The sequence below is a fragment of the Ictidomys tridecemlineatus genome, chromosome 9, assembly GCF_052094955.1.
Source record: "Ictidomys tridecemlineatus isolate mIctTri1 chromosome 9, mIctTri1.hap1, whole genome shotgun sequence".
In the NCBI taxonomy this organism is placed as follows: domain Eukaryota; kingdom Metazoa; phylum Chordata; class Mammalia; order Rodentia; family Sciuridae; genus Ictidomys; species Ictidomys tridecemlineatus.
The window spans coordinates 37,139,765-37,154,918 of record NC_135485.1 but is presented as its reverse complement, the minus strand read 5'-3'; the positions used below and the strand labels follow the sequence as shown (position 1 = coordinate 37,154,918).

At 34.5% G+C, this 15,154-nt stretch overlaps 1 protein-coding gene across 2 annotated transcripts in view; it reads right to left on the bottom strand.

Annotated features, from left to right (window-relative positions):
• Nucleotides 1–1,281: 1,281 nt before the first annotated feature.
• The window catches only part of Slain2 (SLAIN motif family member 2), a 58,442-nt gene continuing 44,569 nt past the window's right edge, over nucleotides 1,282–15,154 (bottom strand). For both annotated transcript variants that reach the window (XM_005319982.5, XM_005319983.5), the window contains 2 exons: nucleotides 6,096–6,408; nucleotides 1,282–4,255 (listed from right to left, as the gene is read on the bottom strand). In XM_005319982.5, coding sequence (XP_005320039.1) covers nucleotides 4,189–4,255; nucleotides 6,096–6,408 — 380 coding nt within the window. In that variant the 3' untranslated portion in view covers nucleotides 1,282–4,188. The remainder of the gene's footprint in view (nucleotides 4,256–6,095; nucleotides 6,409–15,154) is intronic.

The window sequence follows — 15,154 nt, the reverse complement described above, 5'->3', positions numbered from 1 at the left end:
ATGAGGGTCTTTAATGTATGCATCACCTCATTCATCATGCTTTTATGATGAGTTTATTCATTCAAAATAACCCTTCTAGTTATTCTGAAATACACATTATTGTAAATTATTTTCACTGTACTGTGCAACAAAACACTAGATCATCTTCCTTCTAACTGTAATTTTGTACTTGTTGACCAATCATTCCCAATCTACCTTCCTCTTTAGTACTGGGGATTGAACCCAGGGGTGCTTTATCATTGAACCATGTCCCCAGCCCTGTGTGTTTTCAGTTTGGGTCTCACTAAGTTACTTAGGGACTCGCTAAGTTGCTGAGGCTGGCCTGGAACTTGGGATCCTGCGACAGCCTCCCGAGTCACTGCAGTTATAGGCTTGCATCACCATATCTGGTCATCTTTCTTAAGGACCAGATGTGTATTTAAAGAAAGAACTGGTTTGAAATTGGCATGTTTAAAGTGAGTTGTAGTAAATAAGGCTGGAGTGTGATATCTACTTCATTTTCAGACTGGTAACCAGACGGCCACTGAGCTCATGCAAACTTCTATTTAGGATCATTCAAAATGCATGCAAATTGGCTTTGCACGCAAGCTTTTACTCCCTTCCACCAGTTACTTTTCTGCTTTTGTATCTCAAAGTAAACTTTGACATGGCAAATATTTTACAAAACCTCCATGTGAATTTTCCTGCTTCACTGGATATATAGTAAATTTAGGTAAACTTCTAATTTATTGACTTACAAATATACTGAAATTTAATTATTATTAAATGGTTCAAGTTTTTTGGTTGGCTTGGAGAAAAATTCAAGCATAAGGGTATTAGTTTTGTCTGAGAGAGACTGTAAAATGAGGCACAGCAAATACTTCTCCTAAAGCAACATGTAGAAACTCTTTAAACCATGTACAAGTTTTAGTTTTTCCACCTATAAAAGATATATTTATATTTGGTTTGAATTTTCCCTCTTGGGAAAATTCTTTTTTTTTTTCTTATTTAATATAATGCTAGACTTTTCTAACTAGACACCAATTCATAGCATCTGAAAAAAGTTCTCAGAAAACCAAATTACAAATTTACTCCAAATAATCCACATACAAAATAACCTAGGATAGAGAGAATATGATATAATTCAACATCAAGAAGGCTAAAACTGAAAGGGCAATAAAATTGGGGTTATGTATTAAAAAAAAAACAACTGAGAAATTAAAATCAGTTGCAGGAATTTGGGGGAAGAAGAAATCTTACCATATCCAGAAATTAATAAAAAAAACACTTCAAAAACAAATATAAATTTAATAATAAACATTATGGTCAGGCTGTTTATTAAGGAGCAACCACACATACAAGTTCGGCTATAGAAATGTTTGCAAATCAAACTTCATGTGATCTAAAAGGACCATGCGTAATGTCAAAAATGGACACCTGTACAATCAATAGAAAGTTAATTTAAACATACATAGTCTAGATCATCCTAGAGTTATACAAACATCTGGGGCCACATATGTATCTCATTTTCTTTCAAAAAAACTTTTTTTTTCTATAAAAGTGATGTTTTGAAATAATTTTAAAAAGTATCTGACAATTATGAATGGTCCCCAGTTTTACAAAATGTGATTTCCAGGGTATGAAAACTGAAAAAAGTCAACTCTTCAGAGAGCGTTTTATATTATACAAACAAGTTTTATAGAAAAATGATCCAGCAAATGCTCGAGTTAAGAATATTTATATTTTTTCCAATTCTTTACACTTTTATTAACACACTTACAAAAAATAACATTCAAACACTGAGAAAATTAAATAACTTTGGAAGCAGAGTTCATAGCTTTCTGCTTACATATAAATGACAATTCTGGGCTGTTGGCACAAAATAATCAACATTCATAAAACCCTTACTACTATATATCAAACATAAGTTAAAATCATAGGCACTAGTTTATCAAATCCACATTTCTTCTGTAAGACTAACCACAGTAAATCCTTAGATTTTCCCAAACAGAAAAACTGGCAATACACAAAGGCTCTCTAGTAAAAAGGCATTTTTTTTTTCTCTTTAGGAAACTAAAAGCCAATAGTCTGTGGTAGTACAATAGCAGGTAAAATAATACTTTACCAAACTCAGATCCAAAATATGTTTTTAAGAAGTGATGAAACTGTTTAATTAAAAAAAAATAGACATTTTTTTTTCTGATGCAGCCATTTAAAAACAAAGTTAAATAACCTGAATATTCTTTTTGAAACTGATTATCTAACTAAAAAGGTAATGGATGTTTCATAACAGGGTTAAAGTTCCTTTTAATTATTAGATTGCAGCATATATTTTTTGAAATGTTGCACTGAAAATGGAGACCTGTTTTGTTTTTTTTATGGATGGTATTTTAAAATGAGACAGTGGCTAATTCTTTATTTACTTAGATTTACATGAGATAACCCCCCTCACCAAAGCAGATGCTTTATTTTCCTCTGAAAAAGCAACATTTTCCAGTTCATTAGCATGTAGAATTCTGGCATCATTCTTCCCAGACCCACCCCATCACCTTCAATTCAAGGATACAATTTCTTCCTTGCACTATACACCATACTGGCAGTTTAAATCTGCAGCTGCTTGTGCTAACCCAATGCCTTCCTAATGGTCAAGCCATTAGGTGTCAGTCACAGCAAAATGGGAGTCTTGGTTTTATTACTCTTTTAACCTATCAACCTCAATGCTGTTCTGAATATTGTCTTCCATTTCTCTCTCAATTTCCTTTGCCAACTTACAGAATGTCTTTAATAGGAAATAAACTTATGATTAAATCTCTAAAATCTTTTAGGTGACACAACTGCCAATATTTTAGAGCTGTTTAAGTACTTAAAAACAGACCTGATGTCAAAAATGAGAAGTCTGCTACAGAAGAATTTTTAGTTTGGTAATAATCTGATAAAACAAAAACAGGTGATTTCAAGGATGGTATATAAGAGCCATTAGAAAGCAAGTATTTATTTAACAGGTTAGAGTCAGATACAGTAGGTTTGTTACCAAAAATGCAAAAATTGATGTAAGGCAGAATTTAAGTCAAAAGGGACAGTATTTTCAAAAGATTTTATACAGTTACCCAGTATAAAGTGAATCAACCTAAGTAGGATTTAGCAGGCTATATTTCCTACCACATAATAGACCGTTATGCCATTTAATAGCAATAATTCAACCGTCATCACCAGAGACTTTGTAGGTTAAGTGCATAGATTTTTTTCCCCCTCTCTCTCACTGTATGGTTTTGTTCCAGGTTGTAAGCACTGAGGTGTTGTATCAAGAATAAAGACACACACTTGTTCTTTCCCATCATGGAAAACCTGCCGATATAAATGAGATATCTTAATTCTCTGACAGATAACAGCATGTGAAGAAGTTGGCTTCAGTAGCAAAGGCCATCTTCCTGAGCCAGGAACTATAAAGTTTAGAAAGATTGTACAACTGATATTGAGCCCTTTTGGCAATCAAAACAAACACAGATAAGTCTGATGTGTCAATGCAACATTATGGATGCACACTGTAACACTATCTGGTGGTGCTGATGTGAGCTATGTCTAAAATTTAAGATTAAATAATTTTTCCAATAAATCTGAAAAAATAATCCATAGATTCTTTTAAGTGTATGTACCATATTTTAATCTCTAGTCTGGATTTCTTCCTCCCATTCTCCTCCCAACCCCAAATCTTAACCTCGTTTTATGGAGAATTCAATCACTTTAGATAATTAGTCAGAATATTAGTTCTCATTAACACAAATATTTATTGATACCATTTATACAGTAAATTAGGTTGAATGCAAAGTTTTAGGTAGCCTAAATTCACCATTTCTTGTGCACAAAGGTACTCTCTCATTTACAAATGGGCATTTCTCTTTGGCATCCATTAGGTATTTGCCCAGATATTGGCCTTTGACAAATATTTAAAAATCAACCAAGGTTCTATTAAACAAAACTAAAAGTGATTCCATGTAGAGTGATTGTATGATTACCAAACACATCAGATGTTAAATGTCATTAAAGTGCTGCTTGATCATCTCTGTCGGTTTGTGCTAATAAGACAGAGAGGGCTGGGATTTTATAAATCCCAAGAGTCTTATCTGAACAGTCTGCATATAAAAGTTGTTTATTAGCTTGGTGAAGGGGTATCCATGAAGCCGTAGACCTCTGCATTCTTGTCTTTGCTGGTCAATAACAGCCATCTTTCCAACTGTCATCTTTCATGCTACCATAGGTTTTAGGAGCTGGCAAGGATCTGAAATAAAGCAATTTTATAATGATTTGCATATCTTTACAAAACACTACCACACTATCTCTCACATATATTATTTTTCAGGTGGCATCCCTTTCAGAAAGCTCTACATAGCTATTTGTACAACCTTTCTTCATTCTGCCTTTTCATAACTTTCAAGTTTCACAGTGACTTCTCTAGCCTCTTTGTTAACATAGCTACTCACTTAAGAGAAAGATTGTCTCACCTTTTCCACTACATGGATAATGAACCTATTGTTTTGAGAGGTAGAATGATGATTATAATATTAGAGGCTCTGTGTTGCGATCCCTAAAGATACAGTATGGGATAGTGGCTAAAAGGACTTTAAAGTCAGACATACTTGGAACTAAAGGCCCCATAATTTGTGTGGCTGCAGGCAAAATATTTTATCTCATTAGATTTCAACATCTTCCTCTAAAAAACAGAAATAATAAGAGTACCTATTCATTACTGTGAAGATTAAACAAAGTGTAAGTTATTAGCACAGTGCAGAGAGCATAAAAAGCCACTGAACGAGATTATGCTAAGTGAAGCTAGCCAATCCTTAAAAAACAAATGCCAAATGACTTCTTTGATATAAGGGGAGTAACTAAGGACAGAGTAGGGACGAAGAGCATGAGAAGATGATTAACATTAAACAGGGATGAGAGATGGGAGGGAAAGGGAGAGAGAAGGGAAATTGTATGGAAATGGAAGGTGATCCTCAGGGTTATACAAAATTACATACAAGAGGAAGTGAGGGGTAAGGGAAGAATAATACAAGTGGAAGAAATGATTTACAGTAGAGGGGGTAGAGAGAGAAGAGGGGAGGGGAGGGGAGGGGGGATAGTAGAGGATAGGATAGACAGCAGAATACATCAGACACTAGTATGGCAATATGTAAATCAATGGAAGTGTAACTGATGTGATTCTGCAATCTGTATACGGGGTAAAAATGGGAGTTCATAACCCACTTGAATCAAACTGTGAAATATGATATATCAAGAACTATGTAATGTTTTGAATGACCAACAATAAAAAAAGAAAAAAAAAAAGCCACTGCACACTACTACTGAATTTGGAAACGTAAACTGTTTACATTAGAATTAAAGTACAGGTAAATACAGTTTAAATACTTAGAGAATAAAAACCTTTTCATAAGCAAATAAATATTTGAAGTTTAATTGTAATTGATACGTAAATTTATTGATGGTGATAATCCTATTCTTGAATGGTAAAAATTAGAATCATGGGTCCCATCCTGGTTGGGATGAGAATCACTTGAAGATTAAACAAACACACAAAACAAAGAAACAAAAAAATCCCACATACACAGATTTTGGGCCTGTCAGATCAACTAAGTCAGCCTCTGTGGGGGTAAATTTAAGCCTTTACATTTATTAAAAAAAAAAAAAAATTCCACAGAAAATTCTGAATTGTGCCAGGGTTTGAAAATTGTACTAGGCTTATAAGTTGTACTAAGACTTGGTAGCTGCAAGTTTTATCTTTAATATCACTCTAGAGTCTATCACATTTTATTATCTTTATTAAATATAGTTATATTCAAAATGAACAAATATCACAACCAAATTAAGTTGTGATTTTTTTTTTCTAGAAGTCTTTTTGAACATATGAGGCATCTGGATAAATTTAATGTGTACCAAACTGGTATCGTGTTCCGAATGAGGATTTCATCAGAGCAATGAAGTAACGTTTTATTTCATATACTAAGATGCTAGTGGGAACCTACTATGGTTCTCTAAGTTCACTATCAAACTTAAGTAAGGCTAACTCCAGCCTACCTCCTTTCATGTGCTCAGGAATGCTGAAACAAGTCACTTACCTGCGAACGGGCTGTGCAAGTTTGCTGCGAGGCACTGGTATACCCCCAGCAGAAGGGGCACTGGGTCTGGGCAATCCACTTCTCATTGCCGTTGTCCCTGCAGGTCTGGTTAAAGTAGTGCTGTTGATATTGCTGGGAGGATTTGCTGGAACTGTATTTTGAACCATAGGAGGCCCAGGTGAGGAGGTGGTTTGTGTGAACTGTGTTGTTTCTTGGCTACCAGGAGAACCATGGTTACTAAATGCTTTCACTGGTTGCCGAAGAGCCAAAGGAGATGGTGCTGCAGGGGAGCGGAATTTGCCTGGAGAAGGTACTGTGGAATGGTAAAGAGAAACCAATGATTTGAGTGGAAACCAAGTATAAGTGAAACCACTGCTTTACATTACAGTTGATGATTGGGGACTAGTATGTCCGTATTCACGAAACTTCACTCTAACATATGTGCAAGGAATAAAGAATATTTCTGGGCTAATAAATGGAAAAAAGATAACTGGTTCTAAATAACCAAGTCCTCACTTGGAAGGTTACAAATTTCCTTAAAAAAAATGTTTTAACCAAGCTGGGTGCGGTAGCGTATGCCTGTAATCCCAGAAGCTCAGGAGGCTGAGGCTGAGGCTGGAGGATTGCGAGTTCAAAGCCAGCCTCAGCAAAAGTGAGGTGCTAAGAAACTCAGTGAGACCCCGTCTCTAAATAAACTACAAAATAGGGTTGGGGATGTGGCTTAGTGGTCAAGTTCAAACTGAGTTCAACCCCCAGTATTCCCCTTCTCTCCCCCCCAAAAAAGTTTTAACTAGGCCAGCTTAGAACCCACAATATCAGAAGAGACATGGCTCTATAGGATTCTGTTTCACTGTAGCAACTAACTAGGGCCACATGAGAACATTTTAGAGGTGTGGGGTAAGGCTGACTATCAGAGTATTGTCTAGAATTTGAAACTCATTTCTCTCCTCAAAGAAACATTCATGTAAACAAATATATCGGGCTGGGGATATAGCTCAGTTGGTAGAGTACTAGCCTTAGATGCACAAGGCCTTGGGTTCAAACTCCATCACCCAAACAAAAAACTCCCAATATCTCTGGTGGTTGTATCTCCAAAGTCTGCTATCAAAATATTAACTAAAAATTTAGGAACTAAGAATTAAACAAACAAAAAATCTCCTAGTGCTATACCTCACAAAGCAAGGAATTTACGAATCTAGGGGCTTATAAAGAGGTCCGTCTGTGAAGTTACAGAATAAAAATGATATATTTTTCTGGAATGTCAATTCTACTAAGTAAAACATTTATATCAAAACAAATACCAATACACAAAAGAATAAAATGTACAATGTACATTGATTTCTAAGCCAAAACAAGTCTTTAAAATAAATTTTATTGTTTCAATTGGTTGCTCTGAAATATACGTTCAGGTTTTCTGGGGTACACATTCATCTTTCTCTGATTACTTCATGTTTAGATAACTTGCCTCTGACAGGGCACCAGTTTTAGTTTCCTCACATGCCCAAAGGTGGCTACACACAATATAACATGCTTTATCCAAGGAAGAACTCTGGAGTAGGGAATCAGAGAGAATGAAGGAGAGAGGGTGGTAGAGGGAAAAGGGATCAGAAGTAGAAAGATAACTACTTTCACTTTACCTCCATTAGTTTGAGTAGCATATGAATGGAGGTTAAGCCTGCGCCATAGAAATGTATTATTCTACACATTTTCATCTTCCTCACTTCTACCAATCCATCTATATGCCAAAAGTGGCAATAAGGTCTATCACAACAATGGCAGGAGACAATGAGTCTGGACACTAATTTCATCTGGTTTTTGGGAGAGAGAATGAACCTTGGCTTCAAAACTTTAAAATAGGAAAAATCCATCTCCTATTTCCCTTTCAATAGTTTTTGTTCATAGCCTTCTTCCCTCCTAGCTGATCTTGCCTATTCTCTGTGTGACTAAAATTCTAAGTGTCAGCACCATTGTGTTGAATATAGACTAGACCTCACTGCATGATGTACTCAAATTATATCTGTTTGGCTCCAAAACCCATATAACCATGACTTTCAAACTTGTCTGGGCCTCAGAATCTTAAGGAGCTTTTGAAAAAATATATGGCAGCTCAGATACCACTTTTACAGAAATAAGTCTGAAATGGAATTTAAATATGTATGTATTTAAAAACTAGGATCTTTTACTGAGATAGAGAAATGGGGAAGGAACTTACCTGCCTGATAAAAACACCTACAAAACTGGACAAAATATATTAAAGACATTAAAATGCTGGACAATAGGGGATAAAAGAACATGATCTCTGTAAGAAGGAAAACAAATAAGACATAGAGTCCCATGGTTTACCTGACTATTTCCCCCCCCTCCCCTGAGACATTTTATGGCTATAGATCAGAGAGGAGTATCCTACTGTTAAGTCAGTTTTTTTTTTGTTTTGTTTTAATTTTTGGTCATTGTGACCAAAATATCTAACAAGAACAACGCAGAGGAAGAAAAGTTTGTTTGGGGTTCACCAATTCAGAGGTTCATTCCATGGTTGGCCAATTCATTGCTCTGGGCCTGAAGCAAGGCAGAACATCATGGCAGAGAGCCAGTGGAGGACAGCTGCTCAGCTTATGGTAACAGAGAAGGACGCGGGGTAGTGGTGGGTAAGGAGCCAGGGACAAAACAATCTCCTAGGGCATGCCCCCAGTAAACTACTTCCTCCAGGCATACGCTACCTGCCTATAGTTACCACTTAGTAGTTCATTCAAATTATTAATAGATTAATCCACTGATGAGGTTACAGCTTTCATAATCCAATTATTTAATTTCTGAACATTCCTGCATTGGGGACCATGCTTTCCAAACATTAGCTTTTCAAGGGGCATTTCTAGGTCCAAGCCATAACACCTATACAGATCAAAGCTATCTTGCTGAGGGGAGAAGATAAAAACCAGAATTTGAGGGGCAGAGTACCTTAGAGGAGGGGGTGAACAGAAGACCTCCTCAGCTCAGAAGTCTGTTTCAATCTTTGGCTGAACTGAATACTAAGCTGGAGAAGTACAGAGTGAAGCTCTGTCAGACTGGGCAAGAAGTCTGGAGCACTGTAAACTGAACAGTTGCCAAAGCTCATACAGAACTACTCCATATTTGGGTTTCAACCTGTTACAATAACAAGTCCTTGCCAAATATCTATGAGATATTCCAAATGCAGCCAGGAGATATTCCAAAAGGGTCAGGCCTTAAGGGGTGGGGGAGGGGGAAGCAGTAAACTATATGTAAAGGCTACTCTAACAAAGTTAAGAAAACCATTCCTCTAAAGCAGAGTTTAGCAAATTATTGCTGATGAGCAAGTCAACTGTTCTTGTAAATAAAGTTTTATTAGAATACAGCAATACCCATTTAAAAAATATACTGTCTACTTTCAATTATTTTGGCAGAATTAAGCAGTTGTTACAAAGACCATTCTGCACACAAGTCTAAAATATGTATTATATGGGCCTTAAGAAAACATTCATTGATCTCTCCTTTTAGAAAAGGAGAAACTAATCCACAAATAATGTGATTACTTGCCACAACAAAGTCTAACACTATTTAAAAGAAGATAAATCTATTACAGAATAATGTAAAATTCTACAATGTCCACTGTTCAATAATTACTAAATACAAGCAGAAAAACAATCATCAACACCAGGAGAAAAATTAGTTATATCAAGAGCCAAATACATGCTATGTAAAAGAGACATATTTTAGATACAAAGATGGAGTTTAAAAGTAAAAGATGGAAAAAGATGCACCATATCAGTACTGATCATGAAAAAGCTAAAATGTCTACAATAATTTTTATCAGAAAAACACTACCACTAGGAACAGACTTTATAATGTTAAAGGAGTCAGAAAAAATGATATATCAATCCTCAATTTGTGTGTGTGTGTATCTCAAAACAGATAACAGCACACATGAAGCAAAGGACATAAGTGAAAAGTGGGGGAAAAGGTCCAAAACTAGAGTTGAGTAATTCAACACCTCTTTCTTAGTAACTGATCAAATAGGTTGAAAGTCGGAAAGGACATAGGCATGAACACTAGTGAGTCAAGTTGCCCTGACATTTATAGAATACTCTGTCAAATAATATATGATTTTCAAGAATAGTAGAACACTCATTCACTAAGGCCATACCTGTTGGTATAGAAAAGTCCTAAATATTTGGAAATTGAAAAACCTCTGTTTTAAACGATGCATGGGTTCATGAAGAAATCATTGTGGAAATTACAAAATATTCCAAACTGAATGAAAATGAAAACAACATAAAATCTTAGGGAATGGACCAAAAGCAGTGTTCAATTTATAGCTTTTAATATACTTTTATTAGAAAAGAAGTCTAAATCAATTAGATAAACTTCTACTTTAAGAAGTGAGTAACAGGGCCTGGGGTTGTGGCTCAGTGGTGTAGCACTTGCCTAGTACATGTGAGGCACTGAGTTTGATTCTCAGCACCACATAAAAATAAATAAAAGAAATAAAGGTATTGTGTCTGGATACAACTTAAAAAAAAAAAAGCAAGTAACAGTAAATTTAGCCCAAACTTAGTAGAAAGAAGGAAATTATAAAAATAAAAGCAAACATCAATAAGCTATAGAAAAAAAAAAAAAACCAAAGAAAAGGAGAAAAATGGTAGATCAAATGGTCCTTAAAATGTCAACAAAACTGGTAAAATTTTAGAAAGACCAATGAGGGGAGAGGAATGTTACAAATTACCAGTATCAGGAAGGAAAGAAAGAAATGTTAACTGCAGATTTTGACATTGAATATTATACAAATTTTTTTTTCAGATTACAGAGGACACACAGTCCTAAGTCATTGTTATCAGGTCAGCAATGTCCTGATATCAAAGCCAAATAAATAAAAGAACACAGATACAGAAATCCTTAGTAAATGTTACAAAATCAAATCCAAAAACACACAAAAAGATGCCATCATGCCCAAGCAGGGTTTATCCCAGACATACTGGGTTGTTTAAATACCAGGTTGGTAATAATGGCTGAAAAATCAACCAATTCAATTTCAGACATTAACAGTCTAAAAGAAAACCATGAGCATATGAAACTTTTTAAATGAAATAAAGAAAAACTATGAAAAAACTAAATATATCATCATATATAATGGTAAAGTCAGAAATGACATAGACATTAACACTATGAATTAAGCTGCCCCTGATTAAGGTTGAATGCTTTTATCCTACATGGGGGAAGAAGGCAAAGATGTCTATTCTTACTTTCTTCTATTTAACATTGTAGTGAAATATTTAGCCAGTACTGCATGCCGCCCTCTCTTTCAAAAGGCACATATGTTGAAATGGAATGATTATATAATTAGAAATCCAAAGAAATATCAGACATAATAGGTGAGTTTAGCAAGATAGCAAGATATAAAGTTTAATAAACATGGTATATATGTATGGCACTAAAAAAAAGATATAAAGTTAAAAACAATACTACTTACAATCTAGCATGGAATATAGCTTAGGCATACATTTAACAAAGTATATTCTAGATCTATTTATTTAAAACTATAAAACACTGTTAAGAGAAATTAAAGACAATTTTAAAAAGGAGAGCTGTGTATATATAGTTCAGGAATCATAAGAAACAACATTGTTGGAATACCAATTATCCCCAAATTTATATATACATTCAGTGAAATCCCAATTCAAACTGCAATAGGGTTTTAAATTATTTTTAATGGTAAACACTGACAAGCTAATTCTAACATTATGTGGAAATGCAAAGAACCAAGTATAGGCAGAATAACTTTGAAAAAGCATGAAGCTTAAGGATATATACTACTAAACTTATAAAGCTACAGTAATTCAGAGTGTTTGCTATTGTCCTATGGGTAGACCTATAGATTACTGGAACAAAATAAGTCATAAATCACCTGCATGTATATGGTCAATAAATTTTGAATAAATGGGTGAGAATATTTGGAACAGATAGTCTTCTCAATAAATGGTGCAGAACAAGTGGATAGGCATACAAGAAAAAGTGAACCTCAACCTTATTTCATAGCATATACAAAAATTAACTCAGTGCATTACAGACATAAATGTAAAGTATAAAACTATAAATAAATTAGTTGAAACATAGGATAAGAGCTTCATGACTTTGTTGTGTTAGGCAAAGAATTATCAGGCAGGGTACTAACCGTAAAAGAACAGTTATATACTGGACCTCATCAAAACCAACAAGTGAAGTAACCACCAAGAAAATGAAAAGAAAAATCAAGAGTTGAAGGAAATGTTTGCAAAACATGTCTCTTCAGTAGATGAATGGATAAAGAAAATGGTGTGTATATATACACAACAGAATATTATTCAGCATTAAAAGAGAATAAAATCATGGCATTTGCAGGTAAATGGATGGAGTGGGAGAATATAACGCTAAGTGAAATTAGCCAATCCCCCTCAAAAACAAATGCTGAATGATTTCTCTGATTTAAGGATGGTGATTCATAATATGCTGGGGGGGAGGATGGGAGGATTAAATGAACTCTAGATAGGGCAAAGGGGAAAAGGAGAGGGAGGAGAAGGGAGGGAGCATAGGGGTAGGAAAAACGGTGTAATGTGATGGTCATCATTACCCTAAGTACATGTATGAAGAAATGAAGGATGTGACTCTACTTTGTGTACAACTATAGATATGAAAAATTGTGGTCTATATGTGTAATATGAATTATAATGCATTCTGTTGTCATATATAACAAATTAAAATAAAAAATAATTAAAATAAATAAGCCTCCCCCCAAAAAAGTGTCTCTCTCTGATGTATATTGTATTCAGAAGGCATAGAACAAGAAAAATTGATTTAAAAAATTGGCAAGAGTTCAACTGCTACTTCATAAAGGAAAACATATGACCGAGAATAAAAAGACACTGAACACCATTAGTCATTAAGAAAATGCATATTAAAACCAGGGTAAGTTCTCTACAATAGTTTGAATGCATTCTCCAAAATTCACGTATTGGAAATTTAATCCCTAAAATAACACCTTTGGAGTGGTGGTAGGTCACAAGGGCTCTGCCCTCATGAGCAGATATGGGAGTGGGTTCTCTTTCTTCTGCTATTCTGCCATGTAAGGACAGAGAGCTCCTGTCTGCCATCTACCATGTGAGGATGCAGTAAGAAGGTTCACATGAAGACATCAGCACCCTGATCTCAGACTTCTCAGCCTTTAGAACTGTGAGAGAATAAATTTACATTTACTATAAATTACCCAGTCTCAGGTATTGTTATAATAATAGGAAATGGACTAATACACCTCTGCATATCTATTCAGAATTGCTAAGATAGAAAAGACTTATGTGACAAGTATTTTTGAGCACTTAGAGAAAACGGAATTCTCAAACATTGCTCATAAGAATGTAAAATATTATAGCCACTTTGGAAAAATAATCTTGACAGTTTCTTATAAAATATGCTTACAAAAGGAGTGAGTGATTTTATGCCAAAGAAAATGAAAACATGTCCACCCAATGAAAACACATATCCATACAAATATTTGTATACAACTTTATTAATAATGGCCCCAAACTGAACAAAGCTCAAATATTCATCAGGTGAATGTACAAACAAATCGTGTTATATCCATATAATATATACCACTCAACAATAAAAAGGAATAAACTACTGATGTGCACAAGGGTGACTCTCAAAAATTAGGCTGAGTAAAATAAGTGCCAGACACAAAACAGTACATCCTAGAGAATTCCATTCATGTAAAAATGGGATTCTAAAGAGTGGTTGAGTAACCCCTAGGAAGGCGAGAAAAAGAAAACAGCGAAATTAAAAACAGAAAGCAAAAAATAAGGCAGATATAAATGGTAGCATCAATAATTGCATAAAATGCAAATGGTGTACATATACCAATTAAAAAATCACAGATTTGCAGAGGGGATTAAAAACCATAACTTCACACTATTCATAAGAAACTTCATGTATAACAACATAGGGAGACTAAAAGTACAGAACATTCTCTTCCGAAAATATATAAGGAAAAGCTATATTAAGTAGATTTGGGTAATCATAAAAACTGAAAAGATGAAAAGGGATGACTCGTAACGATATAAAGTTCAAACTATCAAGAAGACATACAATCCTAATGTGTTATGTACTAAGCAACAGAGCTGTAAATTCGTGAAGAAAAAAATTGATAGAACTGAATGAGGAGTGGGCAAAACCACCTCTTTCTTCATCACCATCTCAACAACTGATAGAACCAGGCAGGAAATTAGCAAGGATACATAAGGACTCAGGAATACCATCAACCATAGCAGCTAATGCACACAGGATCTAATCAGTACTCCACTAACAACAGCACACTGCATACACAATCTTTTCAAGTGCCTACAAGCACTTCCCTGTAGAGAAGTTCCAACTCTTCTGTCCTGCTCTTACTTCAGGACCAAGATCTTATCTGAAACTACTCAATACTTCTCTTTTATTCTAGCTCCATTTATTCCTTCTACTACTCCTCCTGGAGTGGTCCCCATCCTAATATCAAGACCATATGCTGAGCCATAAAGCAAATATCAACAATTTAAAAAGAACTGAAGATATAAGTAGTATATTGTTTGATCATAACATAATCAAATTACACACAACAACAAAGAGGTAACAGGAAAATCTTAAAGTATTTGTAAATTAGATAATATACTTCTCAATATACTACATAGAATGAAATAAAAAATTAAAATACAACATATGAAAACTGTGGGGCATAATTAGGAAAAAGAAAAGTTTTAAGTCAATAATCTAAGCTCCTACTTCAAGAATCTAAAGAAGAGTAAAATAAACCCAAAGTAAAAAGGAAATAATAAGAAACAGAAATCAATGAAATAGAAAAATAAAGGAAAGAATTTAGTAAAACAAAGTTGGTTCTGTAATATCTATTGCGTTAATAGGGTTTAGGCAATAAGCATCAATGACTACTGACATTATAAAACAAGGAAATTTTACTTTATGTGTTCGCTAAAAACACAAAACTAAATCTAATTAATTGCCTAGATCCAATTACCAATTTC